Raw genomic sequence first — 22,383 nt, 5'->3', positions numbered from 1 at the left:
ACAAAAAGGGAAATTAAATAATTTTCAATTTTATTCAGCAAATATATTTAATACAAAATTTGTTTTAAGTACAATTAAGGTAGCAGACATCTGGAAACGGAATCTTATTTTTAATAACGTTCAATAGCATCGGTTCGATGATCGGGACCCAATTTGAGAAATCGAAAGTGTAAGGGAAGAACTGAAATAAAAAAAACATATTTTGTTAACACTAAATTTTAGTTCAAACAAAAAGAAAATATCCTGAAGTTTCACAAAACACGGTACGGTCAATAATAAAATTCTCAACTTCTTAAATAATTTTATAATTCCAGACGTTTCTTGGCAACTGGTAGTACTCCAAACATTTTCTTTTGAGTTCAATAGAATTGGGCCTAATATAAAGTTTGTAAGCTACAAATGAAATACTAGCATAAGTAATATTCATAATATTCAGCCATTAAACTGCCTGGAGATACAATATTAAAAGTCAAACTTAAAAACCTTCTTCCTCAATTTCACACAAATAAAAAACACTGGCGGTATGCATAAATTAAAGAATTAATGCAACCATGAGATGGTTTGACCTAAGTATTCAAATAACCATACTATGATAAGTATTTTACTTACGTTTCTCGAGAGGACTTCAGTTACATTTGATGCAGGATGGTAAATCATTCTTATGAGACCTCCACCATTGTTGATTCTCATCGATAAAACTGATATTTCTCCGTTGTCCAATTGTTTTTGTACCTGAAAAAAATACATAATACATAAATTCATCAGAGTGGCTATTGCCACCTTTTGAAGTTTGATCAAGCAGATGTGGAAACCTGAAGGTGTACTTTGAGTACAAGAGTACGAAATAAGTACGAGACACATTGTCAAAAAAGGGTTAAGAGAAAGGTCTGATTTTCACAATGGCGAGTGATTGGTGGTTTCAAGAGGCGTTCTAAAAATACATCTTCAGTTATGCAGCATTTTGAGATGACATTAAAACTAGTTGTCTCAAAAGTTCGCAACGATTATAGAGAATGACAAACATTAGGAATACAAATTATTAGGCATATAAAAGAGAATTTCGTAATTTTATGACATTAGCGTAAAAAATTGTTCAGATTGCTCAATTAGACTATTTACTACTAATATTATGAACCCATGCTGCAGTGAGCTATCGTGGTGATCAATGCTCAAACCTTCCGTATATGGGAAGAGACCTGTGTCCAGCAGTGGGACGTGAAAAGGTAAAATTAACTGCACGAAAAGCCGAGTGGTTGAGTTCACCACACTAAGCCCACTGTGCGCGACATGTCGCGGGTTCGATCCCTGCTTAGGATAAGCACTTGAGAAGTTATGTGATCCACCATCCGCGAATGCTTGTTCCGAGTCTGAGTGTCTTTGTGCTCGTTATTTGTATGTTTGTAAAACCCCCATCGATTAAATTCCTTACTCCGGGAGTCATTAAAAAACAAGGCTGGTATTTAATTTTGTTTGAAGAACTTACCGTACTTGCAATTGTGATGGTAGGCAGTGTCATTTCTCCTGTAGACCGCTGTACCCCAATGCCTTCTATATCAGAGATCAAATCGTATCCCAATTTAGGGTTCCTGAATATCAATTGTGATGATACACTAGCGAAAGGAATTTGGACGCCGTCGACGGTTCTCCTCCCGACCGACTGGGTTATGGTAGTAAGATCCACTTTCTGCATGGATACGAGGTATCCATTGAAGTAATGGACTTTCCCCTTTACTGTCCATTTGTACATTTGAGCACTGTAAAAATAAAAAAATCGTGATCTTGACTGCATGGTTAGCCAACTACTATTCTACTGCCCACCGTAGGCAATGTGCCGATGGATCGCTCCCCGCAGGACATGCATTTGTGTGATCCACATAATATGCTTGTTCTGAATCTAGGTGTCTTTTACATTTGACTTGAATGTGTGTGATATTTTTTTTAATAAACACGTTTGGCACATGAGGTATCGGTCAATGCGCCAGAATCATGGCAAACAATTTTTTTGTTATTAGCATAGGTACATTGTTTGTTATTTTAATCGATTACTATTATTTGTGTTGTAAAGTAACTACCTATCTTTGAAGATTTTATCCTAATACTAGCTGTTGCCCGCGACTTCGTCCCCGTGGGTAGAAGATATACCTAAGTTATGATTTAGGTATACCTGCCCGGTTTTTTTCACAATTTCCATTGTATCTTAGCTCCTATTAGTCACAGCGTGATGGTTTATAGCCTAAAGCCTTCCTCGATGAATAGTCTATTTAACACAAAAATATTTTTTCAATTTGGACCAGTAGTTCCTGAGATTAGCGCGTTCAAACAAACAAACAAACTCTTAAGCTTTAAGTAATAGAAGATGTAGAAACAATTTGACAATCATTGGCTAAGCAAGACGATCTCGATGAACACGCCTTGTGGTACTTTTGGACCTTGTTTTTGTAAATTGTTAACATCATGCCATGGAATATAATACACAAATCCATAGAAACAGTATTAAAACCTTATGTTTTGATGAACATCGTCCAGCTTTAGGTTACTCCACCCGAATTCTTCCAGTTCCTGAACTACTTCCTCCATTACTGATCTGATGTAATTTACGTGGTCTGTTACCGTAGCCCGTTGGACTGAAAAGTAAATACAGCTATGTTTAATTTAAATTGAAATAAATAGTGGATCGATGACTTCAAAATGCCAGGTAGGTAAAATATCATCAATATTCTATGACTGTGCGCGTTTGTTTGAGTTTCATTCAAGTATAATTCAGTTTTACAAACATTCGGTTATTTTTCCCCAAAACCAGCAACCCTACACTTTGAAAAGGCTTGACCGATTTTTATAATAATTATGCAGTCTGAAGACTCGTAGATAATTCACTTTTAATACAAAACAAGCCCAATTAAAATCCATTCTTGAGCCATGATGCCGCAGACAATTACACAGCCACATAATAACAGGGCAATAGGCATAAAGTTCATGTTGTGTCACGATTATAAATGGCGTAAACTCACCCCATGTTTGAGCTAACACTGCAGCCACACACGATAAAAATACAACCAACAATTTCTGCATGATGACCACTTGTCAAATAAGAAACATACCTAATTAATTAAATTAAATAATTTTTAATTGTTTCACGTAAGCAGAACAATCGAAATTATCATGTAACTGATAAGAGATAATAATCTTTATTAAGATTGAATGAATACTTTCTTTATGTTGATGATAAAAGACGATCAGTTTTTGAAAACGTGATGGTGACGTTTGAGGTCGGACCAAGGGTAATGGCCTTTGTTTTATTTGATGTTTTGATAACAAACATACGGAAAAACCAGTATTTATAATTGTATATGGTGCCGGAATAAACTCACTTTGAGGAAGTCTATGCGTGCCAAGTTTATATTCGTTACCTATAAAGAGTCTTCCCTTGCTGGTTTCGAGTCAGTACATAAGCTACGATCGTATTTGAATGCTGATCCAGCTGATCCTCAAAATATTAGAGCTATGAGTAACTTAGGTAGGATGGTATGTATAAATTACACCAAGACTGATAGGATTTTTTTGTAATTCCAGGGTTCGTATTTTTCATCCCTCTATCTATTATTAAAATAATTGATTGAACAGATTATAATTCTTAATGTTTAACTTAGCTGAATGTGTAATGGACGCCGCCGGATTATATTGAAATCGGAGTCGTATGAAAATGCACTTGGAAATGCATTTGTTCTATTTGTACGCCTTTTTAACGCGCGTTAAAAAAGCTCTCGTGCGAATCAGGCCTAACATCTATCAAGATAAAGTTGTAAGCATTGTGTTTTCCTTTTATAGGACGGTTTTAAAATTGATCTTTGCCTTAAGTTTGGGATTCAGAATCAGTTGGTCACGTAAACACTTCCGTGAACAAAAGATAAACAACCAATATGTATTCATTTTAAAGGAAACACATCGTGTTATAACTTTACTATTTAATAAAAAAAACATCCATTGTTTCCTCGATTACGTTTAATATAGCACATAATAGTATTATTATTATCAAACAACGAAAGGACAATAAGTGTAAGCCAGTATATACAATGAAATAAAGACTATTTTAGAATTCATAATCTTCTTTTGCTTTCAACGTCCCATTCATTAAGCGGGGCAGTTGTAACAGATGGTCGGAAATTTCAGTTTATTTTCTATAAGATCCCTTGCAATAGGTTCAAATACTTCTGGGCCCCATGCCAGCATGCCAGCCGACGTCAGGGATTGGAAATTATACTGAAAAATAAGTATTAAATCTAGGTTAAATTTCACTCTTCCTCAACTTTTTGGCTGTCTCACTACTAGCGATTATAGTTTAACATAACAGGCAATAGTTAATAATGAAACACACGTCTTACATTGTCTTTTTAGTCCAAATCACTACCTAGCCATTTTATAAGTTTAATCATAATTTGGACATAATATATATCTTTGGAGAAGTCCTTAGGTATTGGAGACTTAAGAAACATACAGGCAATTGCGGATTCATGTTCAAAGAAACTGAAATTTATGTAAGACAGTATTGGCACAGCATTGATAGGTTAAAAAGATACAACAAAAAACTATCTGCTTATAGTTGTGGTCTTGGACATAATACCAAAGTAAAGATTGCAAAATGTACCTCTAATCCAATAAACAAATGATAATATTGATCGGAATTGATAGAATTAAACCTGCAGACCATGTTCTATGAGAGCGCCAACGTCAGTTCAACTCGCAACCCGCCGCGTCAGCTCATGATTAAGGACTCGGGTTGAGTCCAAAATTAGTCGGACTATACCGATAAATAGGCGTGATTAAGCCGGTGCGTCATTTAATAAAATAACCTTAAGCTTACCATGATAGTAATGACGCTAGATGTGTGATCCATCGGTGTTAGTGACGGTCTGTTAGCGGCTATAGTGTTTGGAACCGTCCCTTCAACTTTCATCGTCAATCCTTCATCCTTGTTAACATCTTGAATAACCTGAAACGATCATCGTTAAATATTTTTTTAGTGATAGCAGAATATTCGTTTCATCACCATCTGGTTTATTATGACAGCGGCTCCTACTATGGGATATTGTTTTTATAAAATAGGCTGTCTGATAATTTAATTTTGGTATTCTGCAAAATCTGGCAAGGTTGAAAAACACAGAGATAGAAGATTTGGAACATACAATTTTCTTCCTTTGACGAGGTGCATGACGCAAAGTACAGTATATTTTGAAAAACCTTTGCATTATGACGTCAATGTCTTTCTATAACAGAATTTTACTGTAAGTATGTGTGTAATAATGTGTCTCGACGATGTTTTTCGTATACATGTATGTCTGGGTGACGCCCAAGACGGTTCACATTTCCAAATCGGAACCACAGAACGGCGGTCGCTTGATCTGTAAGTATTAAAAAGTTTCTGATAGCTTCATCAGCAAATAACCACTTTTGCAGGGCTTCAAATGCTTACCGAAAACAAAAAGCTGATCATAGGATGCAAGAATTCGGCAGTGTATCTGTGATCACCATCATTCAATTCGGCGATGACGTCATACCCAACTTTAACTCCAAACATTCTCAATCTTCCCCTCACTGATAATGTGGTGATATTGGCAACCCTATCGTGGAACCAGACCTGCTGAACTGACGATTGTTCGATGTCCATAAACTGGATTGCGGTTACAAACCCATTTTGATACTTCACGGTTCCAGATACATTACTTGTTATGACATCTTCGCTGTAAAGAAGGATAAGCATATTTCATTTGCCAGTTTGACAATTAATATTGTTCTGAGTGTAAACATCTTTTCAGTATGGTTGTGAAAGCGCAACAGCGCTATATACAGCGTAGACGTTAGATCTCTCTTCCGAACCCACAATAATGCCTATTTTGGTAAACTAAACGTAGCCCCACAGTTTTTTTTTTGTATGCGAAAGCTCAGAATTGTTCTCTTTTCCTAATAATTCCATTACCAAATTTTTCTGGTCATAACAAATGTTTGCATTTTCAAACGACTACAAAACTTCGGTGGGGGTTTCTTAATGTCTCAATTAGACTATATTTGGGTTGTTTTTATAATTTAAAGTGGCTGTGTGTAAGCAAATGTAATTTGGTCTCATTAAGTTTGGCTCAGTAGTTTTATAGTGAAGTCGGTTGTATATTCTTCAAAATGTTATGTTTTCTTTTTGGGAAAAAACTAATCAGTCAGTAGCTGCATATGGATTCATAATCAGTGCCGGCGTCAGCGACACCCCGGGCGAAAATATTGTGGTCCACTTGAGGGAAGCAATATCAAGTGTTAGTTTTTTGCTGATCCCAAGTAAAATTATATTAAGAATTTCATCTTTCCTTTAGCGTTACGTTTGGCGGTGGAAGTATTCCACCTCTAGCGTAGAGCACAGTTCTGAGGGTTTGCGTCAGGAGAGGCAAGACACTCCAACTTTAGACCTCGGCACCCCCCAGAATTTGTCGCCCTGGGCCATCGCCCCATCACGCTCCCCCCTAACGCCAGCACTGTTCATAATAAACTCAACAAAACGTACTGGAATTTTTGTTCAACGTCTGGAAGCTTCAAATTGCACCATTCCCTCTCCTCCACCGCCTCAATGGTCTTCTGTATCATGTCAGCCACATAACTAGTGTGGTCTATCAAGCGGATATTGTTGACTGAAAGTAGGAAAACCATCATATAATATAGTAACTTATTTAATTTGCATCGACGCTGTTTTAAGAGATTTGATGGATATTTATAAAACAAACTTATCCGAAAACATCGTTCACTCAATAATATCGGTCAAAAAAAAGAAACAAACATTAATATCGGTCTAGCAGTTTAGAAGTAGTGCAATAATGTATATGCATCGTCCAGTAAAATCCTACTACTATTATAAAGGCGAAAGTTTGTAAGTATGGATGTATGGATGTTTGTTTCTCTTTCACGTGAAAACTACTGAATGGATTTGAATGACACTTTACCACAATATAGCTTATACATCAGAATAACACATAGGCTACAATTTTTGAGGTTTCTCATGTGACGTCGTAAAAAAACACATTTTATGCGCTTACATTGCAAACGCTGACTGAATCCTACAAGATAGATAGAAGGCAGATAGATAGATAGAAGGCAGGTATAAATTATAACTTATATCTTCTAACTACGCGGACGAAGTCGCGGGCAACAGCTAGTTATTTAATAAAAATAGTTTGACAAGCGAAAGCACTGGCGTCGTATCAGCACAGACTATCACGAAAATGGGCCTAACGGTCTTCCACTACCTATATCTTAAAGTAATCGTTGTGAAAGCGTTAAAGCGCAAAACACGGTATAGAACACCATCTCGCCAAATAATTTCACTTTAATACGTAGCGGTAGGCCCTCAATACTCAATAAATAAAATCACACTTACTAGTATTACCCAAAACATAACCACAGAACAACAAAAACACAAAACTATAGTCCCTCATTGTGATAAACACTTTCAATTCATTATTCGAAACAACTAATTGCAAATAGAGAAATATTACAAAAGAGTTTTTGCTTACTTAATCATGGATCAATTACATGATTAGATATAAACATTCTGATTTTAGATAATAATTGTCTTGATGACTTTTGGAAATTAGATATAGAGATAAAATTCATTACAAATATGATTGACGCTTTTAAGATAATATATGCAACATTGTTTAACCTCATTAAGATAATGCATTGATTGCAAACTGATTCACTGGTAAGTGGACTTTGAAATCAAGTGTTTTTCATACCGGATTTGCATGTTTTCGGTATGCAGTACTTACGCTGATACGATAACGGTGAGAGAGAAATCGAAAATCAAGTAATTTATTTTTGTGGCCCTTTAAAAGTGGTAATACATGTCTAGTTGCGCGATTTCAGAATGATATTCTTATGGGGTAAAAGGAGCTCTTTAAGAAACATGTAAATATCTATTTAGAGTATAAATAATCGTCGACAAGACATCGTCGGTCATAGTTTTGGAACCCAACGAGACATGGATATCGACTGTCTGAAGGCAAAGTAAGGTATTTAGCACCTATATAATATAGGCTACTTTATTCGACTGCAATATGTAATGTTTCTGCAGCAAGCAACAAGCAACGACGCCGTGAGCAGTGCGTTCCTACATAGTGGATAAATTATGTTTTGTCCGGAGAAATAACACGAAAGATGTGTACGCATCGCATTCCCTTAAAAATAAGTCACAAAACCAAGCTCATCATCTCATCTCATAAATCATCCAATCTCAACGATCCCTCAACCCCTGTATTATTAACCTCGTATCGCAAAAGCTAATAAACGAAAACCTTTTTAAACTCTTTCATCTAAAAATAGAGACAGGGTAACACTCAATCCGTTCAGATTACATCATCAAATCCTTGTCCCATTTTCTCCTGACACATGCCCGGTTGCCTGTCAAAATGTGTCGATTCCAATGGACCCCTGTCAAATCGAGTATCGTGTCAGGTTTCTAACTTCGGCTTAAGTTAAGCTTAGGGCTATTAATAAATGAGGCTTTGATTATGGCTGATTGTCTAATGAATTTAATTTTGGAGAATAGTACCTATAGTAAATTGTGTTGGGACAAGTGATAGTGCAGGTTCGGTTCGTTTTTTGGGGATTTGGGGAGAAAAATATGTATTGAGTCCATTTTTTTTGGGCTTCAGTAAATGGTGAACAATCTTGATGCCTTTTTTGTTTTAAAACTTATTCTTTCTTAAAAGACTAAAAACCAATGCAAATCAATAAAATTAGCCAAATAAATGGAATGTACAGACATGGTAGGAAACTGCTTGGGAATTCTAGATAATTTTCGTTTTATGAGGAGCAAGTATTGATACTCAGCAAAATATGAGGGACCATAAAATAAATGTAAAAGAGCCTGGTGAATGACGGAATATTTGAAAATCTACGCAGAGATTGTTACTGGTGCTGCCATCTGTATTGTTGAAAGCGAGTTAGTGGTACTCTGAACAAATTATAGATGGCGTTAATGTGTCCCAAACTGATATTTTTTTTAAACACAATATTTTTTTGCCCTTACACCAAAACTTAACTCCTGGTTTTAATATAAAAAAAAAATACGCGGTGGCTTTCGGAAATGGATTTTTAGCAGCGAGGTAAAGGTTTTTTCGTTGTTTCGTACTTTCTTAATTATTCTTAGTTATTCTAAGATACAATAGTCATTTTCGAAGAAATCGCCAACCCACAGTAAACTGACGTGGTGATTAATGTCCATTCCCTTAAGAAAATATTTCTGTGCTCATTAGTGGGACGTAATGTATAATAATAATTATAGCCGGTATTTATAGGTTTTAATTCAGTGAACATAAAATAAAAGAAACATACTACTATTAAACTTTTAGTTTGTCAAAGGCTATATCAAGAGGAAATTTCAGGGAGCATTAAACTCACTGATTTTTGATACAACGCTCGTTCCACTTATCATGACAAATTAAATGCTTGACTATAACAATTTAATGTTCTTTGTTAGTACCGTCTTCCAGTGTCAGCTATGAAAATGTACTTTTTTTTTGGTTCCGTACTCAAAGGATAACAAAGAAGCCCTGCCTTTTACTTGACACCGCTGTCCATTTTAATATTTTTCATAGACGATACATCATTGCTGTCGCTATAGCAACAAATACTAAAATCTATATCTATACTTCTATACTAATATATAAAGCTGAATAGTTTGTTTGTTTGAACGCCCTAATCTCAGGAACTACTGGTCCAAATTTGGAAAATGTTGCCCGCGACTTCGTCCCCGTGGGTAGAAAATAGAAGTTATGATTTATACCTGCCCTGTTATTTTCACAATTTCCATTGTATCTTAGCTCCTATTAGTCGCAGCGTGATGGTTTATAGCCTAAAGCCTTCCTCGATGAATGGTCTATTCAACACAAAAATAATTTTTCAATTTGGACCAGTAGTTCCTGAGATTAGCGCATTCAAACAAACAAACAAACAAACTCTATATTAGTATAGAAGTATAGATATAAAGACTTATACATGTGACTTGAATGACTTTGCGATTAATTTCCTTTTTTATACAATAATGTATATCTAACAGTGTAACATCGCCTTTAAAAGCCGTTTCATAGCAAGTACATGTTTACTGCTTATTTTTACGACCGTTTAAAAAGCTCTATAAAATACATACAATTGGAATTACCCATATAAAACAGTGGGCGAACGTGTTGATGTGAATTCGAGATATTTCGGCTGCGTAACGTTTCGACATAATTAAGTGACGTTGACGACCTCCGTGGTCGAGTGGCATATGCACCGGTTTCAAGGTGTCGCTAGCTCTGAGGTCCCGGGTTCGATCCCCGGTCGGGTCAATGTAAAAATTCACATTTCTACATTGTCTCGTGTCTGGGTGTTTGTGGTACCTTCGTTGTGTCTGAATTCCATAACACAAGTGCTTTAGCAACTTACTTTGGGTTCAGAACAATGTATGTGATGTTGTCCGCATTTATTATTATAAGTTTATTGTGACGGAAAGTAATAAATATTTAATGTTTTTAATAACTAATGACATATAATAGCAAACTTTTCTTTGAGTGTTATCTCATTCTGGTTTAAAGCTGCATTTACAGTCATGTTGACCGCGTCGAGTTTCCATTTCATGCTGAAATTAATAACTTAAATCTCAATACTGATCATAACCGTTTTTATTGTAAAAAAGATATAGCATATTATAAAGTACTAGCTGTTGCCCGCGACTTCGTCCACGTGGTTAGGTTATTTCCACATTTTCAATTGTATCTTCGCTCCTATTAGTCGCAGCGTGATGTTATATAGCCTATAGCCTTCCTTGATAAATGGTCTATTCAACACAAAAATAATTTTTCCATTCGAACTAGTAGTTCCTGAGATTAGCGCATTCAAACAAACAATCAAACAAACACTTTAGCTCAATATATTAGTATAGATTTCATTTTTATAGACCACTGTCACTTAGAAGACAGAAAGACCGAAGTTAATCGCGAACAAACAAAAAAACATCGGAACAGCAGTTGGTTAACAAATCCACGATAATCGCGTTTCAGTCGTTTTAGTCGTGAGGCAGTCATAAGAAATCTGTCAAAAAATCAACCAAGCGTGTATAGAGTAAGAAAATAACATTTATAATCATGACAGCACCTAATTAGTGTTTTCTTCTAACAATTCCAAATTAACAAAAACCAAACGCATCTCGTTAGCGGTAATAATGTGCCATAATAATATTATACTTTGCATTTTAAAAGGGTGCTTAACATAATACACTGACCCTTCCACGTCAGCAAGTCCAATGAATTGGTACACTGTAGGCCGAGAAAAGTGTTACACATGTTCTTTTTATTTAGGTATTTGAAAATGTGTGTGCACATAAAATACTTACTGAAAAGAAAATACGACATGACTTAAATAATGCAAGGAACACATATACCTAATTTCATATGGAAATAAGTGTATAAAAAAAAACTATTTTTTTATTAATGAACTAGTATTGTACACTGAACTAGTGGGCTGATTTTTTTGTTGTTTTAATTATATAATGATGTCAAATTTATGTTTAGAGGTCAGACATTTAATTATGAAGCATCGGTCTGATGTCGTCTGGAATCGCCGTCAAATTAACAAACATACACTCACAAACACGCTCACATACTTTCACATTCATAATATCAGTGTGATTTAAAAAATAAATAGCAAAATAAACTGTTTCTAGGCGTAAGAGCAAAATGAGTATTTTTTTTGAGCGTTTGAACTTACTGAACGTAAAAGTGTGTCCATTAATTTGTCTCCCATCACATACTCGAATGGCGATGCCAAAAGCTGAGCGAGTGACTTGCCGGTCTCGGTATGATTTATATGGGTCAACCTGAATATTTTTGACGCTTAGAAATGACGTTTTGATATATTGCGTATAACGGAGAAAATATCCGGTTAAAATAACACGTTTTACTTTGGCTTTAATTAGCTTTTGTATTTTAAAGAAAAATATGATAAAAATAATTCGACATCTTTGAAGTCTCTTTTCATCCGGGTGAGATTTCTCGTGGAAAAAGGCAGTTTTCTTCAAATTGAATTCACCATGCACCAAATTACATTAGGTAAGATCGGTTCAGCGGATAACTGGGAAAGCTTAATATTCAGACATACTGACGGAATGAGGAGGTCTACATCTGAGGGCAGACGATTAAGGGCTGGAAATGTACCGACTTATAAAGAGACATTGGTTTGTTTAAGTCAAATTACCAGATAGGCAATGAAAGAATCTGTAGAATCATCATTTATTATTCAGGATTCCATTAAAACTAGTAGCTTTAATTTAAAATTTCAGGCTACATATGAAAAAACGGAACAATTTGCTTTCCAACATTATTTTCTGGGATACACAGATTAGTAATTAAAAAAAGAGGCAGTCTCGTTCAAACTGACACCCCTGATCACATTATATACACCCTTAGACAGATCACAATCCTTTATTGCATTGTCTTTGTACTCCAAGATGTACACTACCCAATGACATACAACATCGAATATTAATTATCAAAACAATCTGCCACAATGGTAGAACGACTGCAGATCGATGTTCAATTAATTGATAGCTCGGAGCGACTGCTGCGACGCATGCATATTTATAACCAATCTGTCTGACGAGAATGCTCCAATCGTTACGAAATAGGATAGTTATTTAGCTGTAAGTGTTGTCAAACCTTCTAATATAGGACTTGAATCAGGAGTCCGAAGGAATTGTTACTTATTTCGAAGCCGAGTGGTTTAGGTCACCAAGCGAAACCCACTGAGCGTGACGTGTCACGAGTTTGTACCCCGCGTAGTGCAAGAATATGTGTGAACCACGAATGCTTGTCCTTAGTCTGGGTGGCTTTGTGAATGTTTCTGAAACCCCCTGAAATAAAAGGAATTTTTAATTATTTTTTTTAAAGGACAGAAGGGCAAAGGTTCCATATCCGAAAGGTGATAACGGAGCTAAAGCTCTATATTTTTCAAAATTAAATTTAAATTATATTAAATTATACAAAAATAAAGCGACGATAAATAAAACCAACAAAAACTTTACCTCGATCTTTATTATTAATATTTGCATTTAGAGCGGCAATATAAATATTTCATCCGTGAAAATTTCAAATGTCTAGTTATCACGGTTTATACGAAACGCTGCCTTAGAAATAGTCTTATGTACCCTTAAAGTAAACATAAGACTACTGAAAACTACAACACAAAATATTAAAACCTTAACACAAAACGAGCATAATCAATGAACATCATAATTATGGCAATCCACTGAGTTTCAGTCGACAGGTTTGCAAATGTTCAATAAACCGCTTCGGGCGATACGGTGTTCCATCAGATTAATAATGAACGGATTGTATGGATGATATCACGTAGGTTCAGAGCCTAATGGCTTGATTTCTATGCGCAAGAGTGCAAGTTCAAACATGTGCATATATGAATATGAATAAAAAAAATATGTAATATACCTATCATTGTTTATCAGGTATTCTGACACACCTTGGAAGCCTGGAATCTTTTCGTAGTTTTTTCTAGGGTTCCAAACCCAAAGGGCTAAATCGCGAACCCCATTGCTGGGGCACCGCTGTCTGTCTATCTTTAATCAAACTGTTGTGTAGCTATCACAAGATTCGTGATTTCTAGATTGTTGAAATTTTCACAGATGATGTATTTTTAAAGTTCTCAATGAAAATAAACAGCGAGGTTAAGCAACAGTTGATACGGCCATCAGCATAAATTAGGTTTATTCTTAAGCCTTAAGTACCAAACCCTAAAGACCCTTTTGTATTTGTTACAAGAAGATCGAATGTCTCACGATATAGGCCTATTTCTTTGTACCTACCTAGTGTCAAGAAATCTTTATATCGATAATATGAGAAAAAAGTTTTTTCATCAAGCAATAGTCATCAGATTGGTAAATATCTATCCAAAATTAAATATTGCGTGTCCCGATTTTCTGAGTTTCCAAAGCTGTGCTATACTAGGAAATCTGGAAATGTTAAACCGTTCCGTTTACCGAATATTAATCCAACCTTTATGATAATTACAAATTTTAATTATAATGATGGTATTAAGTATACAATTTTAATAACACACAGAAAGGGGAATCGAACACGTATACCTTTTTTAAATGGCCAAAAATTTGCGTAATAATAATTAAACAGTAAAATCTTTCAAACTCTCTACCACCAGATTTCAAAGTAATATTGTAGTTGACGTGTAAGCGGGACAACGCTCTACATGGCGTATTTGCATCTCTTTTCAACAGCTCACAAAAGTACTGTATCAAGACGTGGTGATAGGTTCACCGTAAGTAATGAATATTGAAATCGTCAATCTGGTGACCATTACCCGAATATTATCGATAAATATGTATGAAATAGCATCGGAGCAATCAGAATGGAAATGATGGATTATATTATTGTAATGATGTTTTTAATTGCGAACTGTTTTTGTAATGTGTTGTTGTTGAATCAATTTCTCGTCATCGTGGTGGACGCAGTGATGACATGGAAGGAAGTTAAAGAGGACGATCGAGAAATATGGAAAATGCTTTTCCAAAAAGTGCCCAGTATGCAATTGATGATATTGTTAATGTAACATAATCACAGGCCAAATTAAAGTATGACAGTTTTCTCAAGAGCTTCTTGAAAAAAATGTTAGGTCGGTCATTTGACAGTCAGATGAGCTGCTCCAAACATACAGTGGGTCCTGCATAGTATTACACGCGGAAACAGTTCCAGAAGAAAGTGGGGAGGAAAGGAGTAGATGTGGGTGCGTCAAAACAGAGTTAGTCGAATTGGACTTACGGCTTTAAGAATTCTGTAGAAATAGGTTAAAAAAACAAATTTTCAAAAAAAAAAACGGCAACGGAGATACATCATCATCGAAAATTTAAACTGACAAGCTCTCACGATTCACGAGATACCGCCTGGTAGCGGACACACAGGAATCGGAGCTACAGTAACAGGGTTCAGTTTTTACCCTTTAGGTACGGAACTCTAAAAAGGGAAAACCTCTACTCTACGGTGGAACAACAGTGACTTGGATTAGGTTACCAAATGTTCATACATATGTAAATGATTTAACTCGCATTATGTAAATCGTGATCGGTTATGCAGCGGAAATCAAACGGTCTGCAAAAACGGTCTAATGACTTTAACTGAAATATACAAACCATCAGCATGATCTCATTGCTGCAATTTGACATGTTACCTTATATTCTTTCCACTTACCATTGACGGGCCCGATGAGATTAGGGTATACATATATTTTTTTATGTAAGACTAGCTGTTGCCCGCGACTTCGTTCCCGTGGGTAGAAGAAGATATAAGTTAAGATTTATACCTACCCTGTTTTTTCACATTTTTCATTATATCTGCGCTCCTATTAGTCGCAGCGTGATGGGTTATAGCCTAAAGCCTTCCTCGATGAATGGTCTATTCAACACAAAAAAGATTTTTCAATTTAGACCAATAGTTTCTGAGATTAGCGCGTTCAAACAAACAAACAAACAATCAAACTCTTCAGCTTTATATATTAAGTATAGAGTATAGATTAGTATAGATAAACTATACTAAAAGGCTGCCAGGTTAAAATGGGATTGGGCGGGTGATGTTAGCCGCATGGAAAGCGATCGTTGGGCCAAAGTCACCACACTATGGGATCCAACGGATGGACGGCGTCGTCGTGGCCGACCTAGGAAGCAGTGGCGAGACGACCTTAACGCTTACCACGCAGGCTGGTTCCTTGCGGCCCAGAATAGAGAGTCGTGGAAGGAATCGGGGGAGGCCTTTGCCCAGCAGTGGGACACAGTCGGCTATAGGAAAAAAAAAGATAAAGCTTGAGTAGAATAGTTTTCACTTCAGATTACCAATCCTTACCAATTGTTACAGTAGTCATAGCGCGGGTTGAGCCTAATAGTTGTTCAAAAAATTCTCAAGTACTTACTTTACAAGGACCATCCATGTTTTTTCAAATAAGTTTTAATCAAAAACGAACTTATAAAATCAAACACACTCTCAAATTCAAAATCCTTATTAGACAAGTGTTCACACAACCTTTTTTCAACCCCAGGACCTTCACACAGACCTCTTCAGGTAACTAGACGATTAAATATAATAGGCAGCTGATATTTTCCCTTTCAACGAAAAAAAACCTCTTTCATTTCAGCTGCAAAGTAGTTATAAGCACATCGTGTAGTCAGAAGATCCTTTGAAGGTCTTAAATACTACTTTCATTAAAGTACTGGACCTGTACCACGAGATTGAAAATAAAACTGTTGATGAGGAAGCGAGACAGAGCTATACAGAGCTCATAGTATCTCGCTCTCACAATACACACACTTCAACTATGAGAATTCGTAGTGTGGGTACTACGAACTTTTTTCCTGAAACCTTTTTTTTCAAGTGTCTACCGCATTCGCCCCTTTGAGGTGCATGGCGTGTGTTTTAAAACTGTTTAACTCGTTTATACTTAGCTTAGGTATTTTAATTGAGACTGGTTTTTGTTGCAATAAAATACAGAAATAATATTTTGTACTGGACTCTTGAGAAGTTTATCCTTGCGTTTAAAATGAGGTTTAAATGCATACAAATGTTTTGAGTCCATTTATAACATTGGCTTTGAAATGCTTTGAGGAAAACTACTGGTTCTTGTGCATTTTTTTTCTTACAAATACTTATAATCAAAAGTGTAATTCAACCTTTTAAAATATTAACGTACTAAATTGAAAGGTTCGTTCTTATAGTATTGTATTGTTAACCCCCGACGCGAAACAAGAGGTGATATAAGTTTGACTTGTCTCTCAGTCTGTCTGTGGCATTAGAGTTCGGGATAAATAGGTCGAGGCATTTCAAAGTTATGTTTTTTTAACAAAAACATTAATTATTTTGAAAATTTGCAACCAACTTAGTGAGGCACATACTTAAGAAACCCAAACGGAAAAATCACAATATAAAAAAAAAAACATCGCACATTCAAAAACAACATATTATAATATCTCACTCACCAGACACCGATTCCATCACACTCAATTTCCCAGCGACAATAAATACGAGTATTTTTCTTTAATTTCCCAACCCTAGGGGATTTGAGTCACTCGCAGAAGGGGAAGTGTGAAGTCAAAATAAAATAAAACTTATCTTGGTGCAGTGCGATAGTCTAGACGTTTCTGACATCTGCTGCGGAGCTGGTGTTCTCGGTAGGGGCGGCGTGTTTGATACATTTTTATTCATGTTTCAGAAGCTGCTGAAACAAGCTGGTGAAAGGGATGTCTTACAGTGCTATCGGATTTTAATATAAAACCTTATTTATGAGTTGATGAGACACGAAAGTTATTAAGTCACGTTATGAAGAAGTTAAACATCGTGAACAAAATAGGATTAGCAAATATTGGCATCTTAAATTGCCAACCCTTTGTAGTTATCCAGGCTCAAACCTTTCCTATACGGAAAGAGAGTATCCACCAGAACGTACATATATAGGCTGATATTATATCCCACTCATGAACAACATACGAAAAATCAATAAACCCCAGTGTCTAATCACCTGTCAGTACCGAGAGTGCACACCAAACACGGCCATTCAATAACTAATGAATATTCACACGGTGCGACACAGCGACTTTTTACTGAAACCTGACGGTTATCCGTTTATGCAAAACTCTGTCGCATATTGAGTATGTTTTAATAAATTGAAGAAAACTGTTTGTTTGGTAACAGAAGGGTGTTTTGTTTGAGGTTTTAGAACGGTGAGTTAGGCTGGGTTTTGGAAGAACCTGAACCTGGGTCTAGATTCAGAGCTAGCAGTCGGTTGTATCAACCGTTGCTTAACCTTGCCCAAACGTTTTTAACATCTGAGTACAGAACCCTCAAAAGAGAATTTTGAGTTTTAAAGTTTAATATTGATCTTATCAACCGAAATGCTTTAATGGCTGACTTCAATTAATTAATTAATAAGTAATTCAGCCTGAATCAAAAGATCAATTATACTTCTTGTTTAAAAATGTGGAAAGTACTCTATCCCGTAATTACTTACGATCATAATTTCCTAACAAGTACATAGGTGCTACGCCACACGTAACCTGTCAACAAGAAGTACTCACGCTCCGTAGCCACGTAGCACCATAGCTACGCAGACGTAGCACGGTAACAAAATCACAATAAATTACCGTCGCGCAAACAACTCTTTGCCATTTTAATTAAATCAAATCAAAGTGAAGAGACGGCTTTCATAATCAGTTTCCGAAAATTAATTTTGGTACATATTAAATTGAACATTGTTTTTGTTTATTGGTATTTATTATAATAAAGCATGCCTCTTCAAGGTACAGGCAGTAATGAAAGTTGATTCGCCTTTCAAAATCATCAAAGATGTCTTGCTTAGATAATATTTACATTGTTTTTTTTATCCCGTAATTCTGTATATTTTTTGACGTTTTCTTAAATTTGGATAGTGAATGACATTACTCTTTTTTCCTTTTTTTTATTATGAAAACAAAAAAATATGTGCTTGTAGCAGGTTATGCGATTAATGCTGATAGAAGGCAAAAGGAGAAAGACCTATAGAAAGATAGATTAGGTATATTTCTGAAGTTTTAGCTTAAGTATTTCTTAATTGGAACCAGCCCAACGTACATGATTGTAATGCAGCTCCTGTAAGCCATTATCTACAAAGAATCCAAGAACAAATCCAGACCGAAATACTTCAAGTCCGTGTGTCCCAGGGCAACGATTGGCTGTCTTAGTAATCATATAAACATTTGTTTATTAACTACGACCCTTGAATTTCATAACTTAAATGATATATGACATCTTAGCTACAATTTTGTAATTAAAATATCCTAATATATATTGTTTTAGGACAAAGCTCCAAGTAAACGAATCGTTTTAATATTTACACAATTTAATAAATGTCAACCTTAAGAATTAACTAAGGGGAATTTAATTAAAGGAAGTTAAAATTGTAAATGAAAATAATATGAACACGAGGTAAGGTTAAGATCTGCTGATGTCCCTTACGTGATATTAAAGACACTTTTGAAATTACATTCAAATTGATTAAAAATGAAAACTACTTCCTCATTAAGGATTTTAAGGGGCTTTAGAAACATACGACTGGCCTATTGGTTTAGTGGTTAGTGACCCTGACTGCTATACCGGAGGTCGTGGGTTCGATTCCCACCCAGGACAAATGTGTGTGTGATGAGCACGATCCTTTGTTCTGTGTCTGGGTGTCATTTATCTATATTATGTATGTATTTAGAACTATATAAGTATGTTTATCAGTTGTCTAGTACTCAAGCTCTGCTTAATTTGAGACTAGATGGCGTTGTGTGAATGTTGTCCAATATTATATTATACAAATCACGTGCACAATGATTGTATTAGCTAGAACTTATACACGTATGTATTTTGTAGTGAAATGGGACTTAAACTGAAATCAGAAATAGTTTATAATATTCTTCAGTTTGTTCAATATCACACATATTTATCGGGATCGTCCGACTAGTATCGGGCACAGCCGGGGTCTCTAATCATGAGATGAAGTGGCAGGCGGTTCCCGATAAATACGCGTGAGAAAACCGCTAAAATAAATAATTATGAATCCGCCTCATGAAAGCAATTACAATAACTTTAAAAGTTTACTTTTTCGGCCAATCTATACTAATATATAAAGCTGAAGAGTTTGTTTGTTTGTTTGAACGCGCTAATCTCAGGAACTACTGGTTCAAATTGAAAAATTCTTTTTGTGTTGAATAGACCATTAATCAAGGAAGGCTTTAGGCTATAAACCATCACGCTGCGACTAATAGGAGCGAAGATACAATGGAAAATGTGGAAAAAAACAGGACGGGTATAAATCATAACATATATCTTCTTCTACCCACGGGAACGAAGTCGCGGGCAACAGCTAGTTATAACTTAAAAGTTTTTTTTGCATTAAGACCGGTTCAGTAGTTTACGAATAATAGGCAACATAAAGATACGACTGCACATGTGAAGTTGTCGAAAATTTAAAAATAATATAATTAATTGTAGATCAAAAGTTGATGAAGAGATGTCATTATCATTTAATCTGGTGATCTATCTAAATTCTATATATAAAACTAGCTGTTGCCCGCGACTTCGTCCCCGTGGGTAGAAGATATAAGTTATGATTTATACCTGCCCTGTTTTTTTTCACATTTAACATTGTATCTTTGCTCCTATTAGTCGCAGGTGATGGTTTATAGCCTGAAGCCTTCCTTGATGAATGGTCTATTCAACACAAAAATATTTTTTCAATTTGGACCAGTAGTTTCTGAGATTAGCGTGTTCAAACAAACAAACAAACAAACTCTTCAGCTTTATATATTAGTATAAATTTAAATAATAGAAGTATGGATAACTTTAATGAAACCTCACGATTTCTACAAAAACATCCCTCTACGATATAAATATACAGGCAATTTTATTCTCTACATATAAAAAGCGATGGCCGTACAATTACCCATAATAATTTCAAATACAACGGGTGACAATCAGGAAAAAAGGTTCGTTCCAAATACACATCTTTGTGCGTCTGACAGTGAAGTAATTGAAAGGTTTTTGAGTGGTATTGGACCCTCAATCGAATCCTATTGTGGGACAAGCATTATTTAATTTTGAACTCTATTCTCATGATAATTTTGTCAAGGAGATTAGTAATTGGATTGGAATTAACATTGGATACATTAAGGTTTAAATTCATTTGACACATGCTGATTGAAAATGTAGGATTTTGTTTTTTTGTACTTAGTGCTTTGAATTCAATTATGGGATGAGATTTTTATCAACATTATTATTTTTATTATTTGATATTTCCCAACAGTTTTTTTTATAGATTTAAATGGAATGTATTTTTTCATTTATCCTCTTTTTCACTTTTTCTAATTAATTACGTTGCTTGTTCCAAGAAAGTTTATGTTAGTTTCTGTGTTCAGTGTTTCTGTTAGTTTTCTTTAAACGGCCGGGTGTTTCTATCAAATATTTTATATTTTCCCAACTATATTGCGATCGCCTTATACTCTAACCAAAGCAGGTAAGCACCAGTGTCTGACAAAAAGTTAGTGTCTATCTGACCTCCTCAACTAACTGGGTTGAGGAGGTCAGATAGGCACTCAGGCAACACGATATCAAAACATGGAGAAACTCGACATGACATAGATGATCACCCATCCCAGCAAGGACCCTTTCAAGCGTAGCCTAACTGGCAATCTATCAAATTCCAGCAGGCTTAGCTTACCCTAAAGCTCCTTTAAAAATATCTTAGAATTAAATAAAATCACAAAACTCATTTAAATTTCAACACATTTTTAACAAAATAACTTCAAAGAAGGTTCTATTTTAAGGTGCTTAAACTCCTTAATTCTTATCTGTAATAGTATTCGTTAGACAACATTAAACAATGTTTATCCCCGGCGTCGCTCGCTAAGATTACACAAGGGTAGATTAAAAAGAATATAGCACGCCCCTTGTGCTGAATGTGTTTCTATTAGGGTCGCTGTATTGACCCTGTTTCCCTGTTTAAGATTTCTCCTTTTTTTATTTTTCTTGATAACATCCGTCTAAATAATGGAGTCTGTTGCTGTCTTTTTTGGATTTCAGAGGTGTTTTGTTTTTATTTGTTGAAGGTTTAGTTTTAAAAACCTGTTTCTTTAGAGGGTTCAAGTAGGTCGCTCATATGTATGGGAGTTATATCTTGTCGCAGTATCCACACTGCACAACACACACTTGATACATACTGATACATTGATACTCGACATGACATGACACTTGACAGACTTTAGATCACTTACTTAAGTGGTGTTTCCAGAAACATTAAGAAGAGGTGATTAAAAGAATCGAAAATATATTTAATTTTCATATATTTGGGTAATTTATACGCAATTGCACACGGGAACTATCATTATTGGCACTATTGTGTAAGAAATCAAATATGAGCTCGCCTCAGTCAAAAAGTAAGATACAAAGATAGATCTCTGTTCCATAAACGTTTTCAACGATACTTCAAAATACCATCTGTTTCATAAAATACTAGCTGTTGCTCGCGACTTCGTCCGCGTGGTTAGAAGAATTTGCGACTATAACTTGAGATTTAAACTATCTTATCTCTCAAGTTGGATCAAACTGCACATGGTGTGCGAATTTTATTATAATCGGTTAAGTGGTTTAGGAGTCCATTGCGGACAAACATTGTGACACGAGATTTAGATATATATTAAGATTAATAAACATTTTGTGTAAGTATTCAAGCCCCAAAAGGAAGCTACCAGTCTTGAAGGGTGATTCGATCGAAGGTGTCGCTGTTTTTAATAAT

General features: G+C 35.4%; 2 protein-coding genes across 2 annotated transcripts; both read right to left on the bottom strand.

Annotated features, from left to right (window-relative positions):
• Positions 1 to 9: 9 nt before the first annotated feature.
• LOC113504823 lies at positions 10 to 3,118 on the bottom strand. Its single transcript, XM_026887289.1, has 5 exons — positions 3,009 to 3,118; positions 2,501 to 2,624; positions 1,484 to 1,754; positions 610 to 732; positions 10 to 181 (listed from the first exon to the last, which is right to left on the bottom strand). Exons 1-5 carry the CDS (start codon positions 3,067 to 3,069, stop codon positions 65 to 67), a joined length of 696 nt encoding a protein of 231 aa, XP_026743090.1. The 5' UTR covers positions 3,070 to 3,118; the 3' UTR covers positions 10 to 64.
• Positions 3,119 to 3,981: 863 nt separating this feature from the next.
• Positions 3,982 to 7,520, bottom strand: LOC113504822. The gene is made up of 5 exons (XM_026887288.1): positions 7,409 to 7,520; positions 6,542 to 6,665; positions 5,468 to 5,735; positions 4,859 to 4,987; positions 3,982 to 4,257 (listed from the first exon to the last, which is right to left on the bottom strand). Exons 1-5 carry the CDS (start codon positions 7,464 to 7,466, stop codon positions 4,129 to 4,131), a joined length of 708 nt encoding a protein of 235 aa, XP_026743089.1. The 5' UTR covers positions 7,467 to 7,520; the 3' UTR covers positions 3,982 to 4,128.
• Between the last annotated feature and the right edge of the window lie 14,863 nt (positions 7,521 to 22,383).

The sequence above is a fragment of the Trichoplusia ni genome, chromosome 23, assembly GCF_003590095.1.
Source record: "Trichoplusia ni isolate ovarian cell line Hi5 chromosome 23, tn1, whole genome shotgun sequence".
Lineage (NCBI taxonomy): Eukaryota > Metazoa > Arthropoda > Insecta > Lepidoptera > Noctuidae > Trichoplusia > Trichoplusia ni.
This window is presented reverse-complemented; position numbering and strand designations above follow the sequence as displayed.

Excerpts from the sequence above, each read along its gene's own strand:
- LOC113504822 (XM_026887288.1), bottom strand. The coding sequence starts at position 7,466 with ATGAGGGACTATAGTTTTGTGTTTTTGTTGTTCTGTGGTTATGTTTTG. Across the intron at positions 6,666-7,408 it reads TTATGTTTTGGGTAATACTA|TCAACAATATCCGCTTGATA; the intron begins GTAAGTGTGATT and ends TCCTACTTTCAG. Across the intron at positions 4,988-5,467 it reads TGATCAGCTTTTTGTTTTCG|GTTATTCAAGATGTTAACAA; the intron begins GTAAGCATTTGA and ends TGATCGTTTCAG.
- LOC113504823 (XM_026887289.1), bottom strand. The coding sequence starts at position 3,069 with ATGCAGAAATTGTTGGTTGTATTTTTATCGTGTGTGGCTGCAGTGTTA. Across the intron at positions 733-1,483 it reads CCATCACAATTGCAAGTACG|GTACAAAAACAATTGGACAA; the intron begins GTAAGTTCTTCA and ends TATTTTTTTCAG. Across the intron at positions 182-609 it reads CTGAAGTCCTCTCGAGAAAC|TTCTTCCCTTACACTTTCGA; the intron begins GTAAGTAAAATA and ends TTTTTATTTCAG.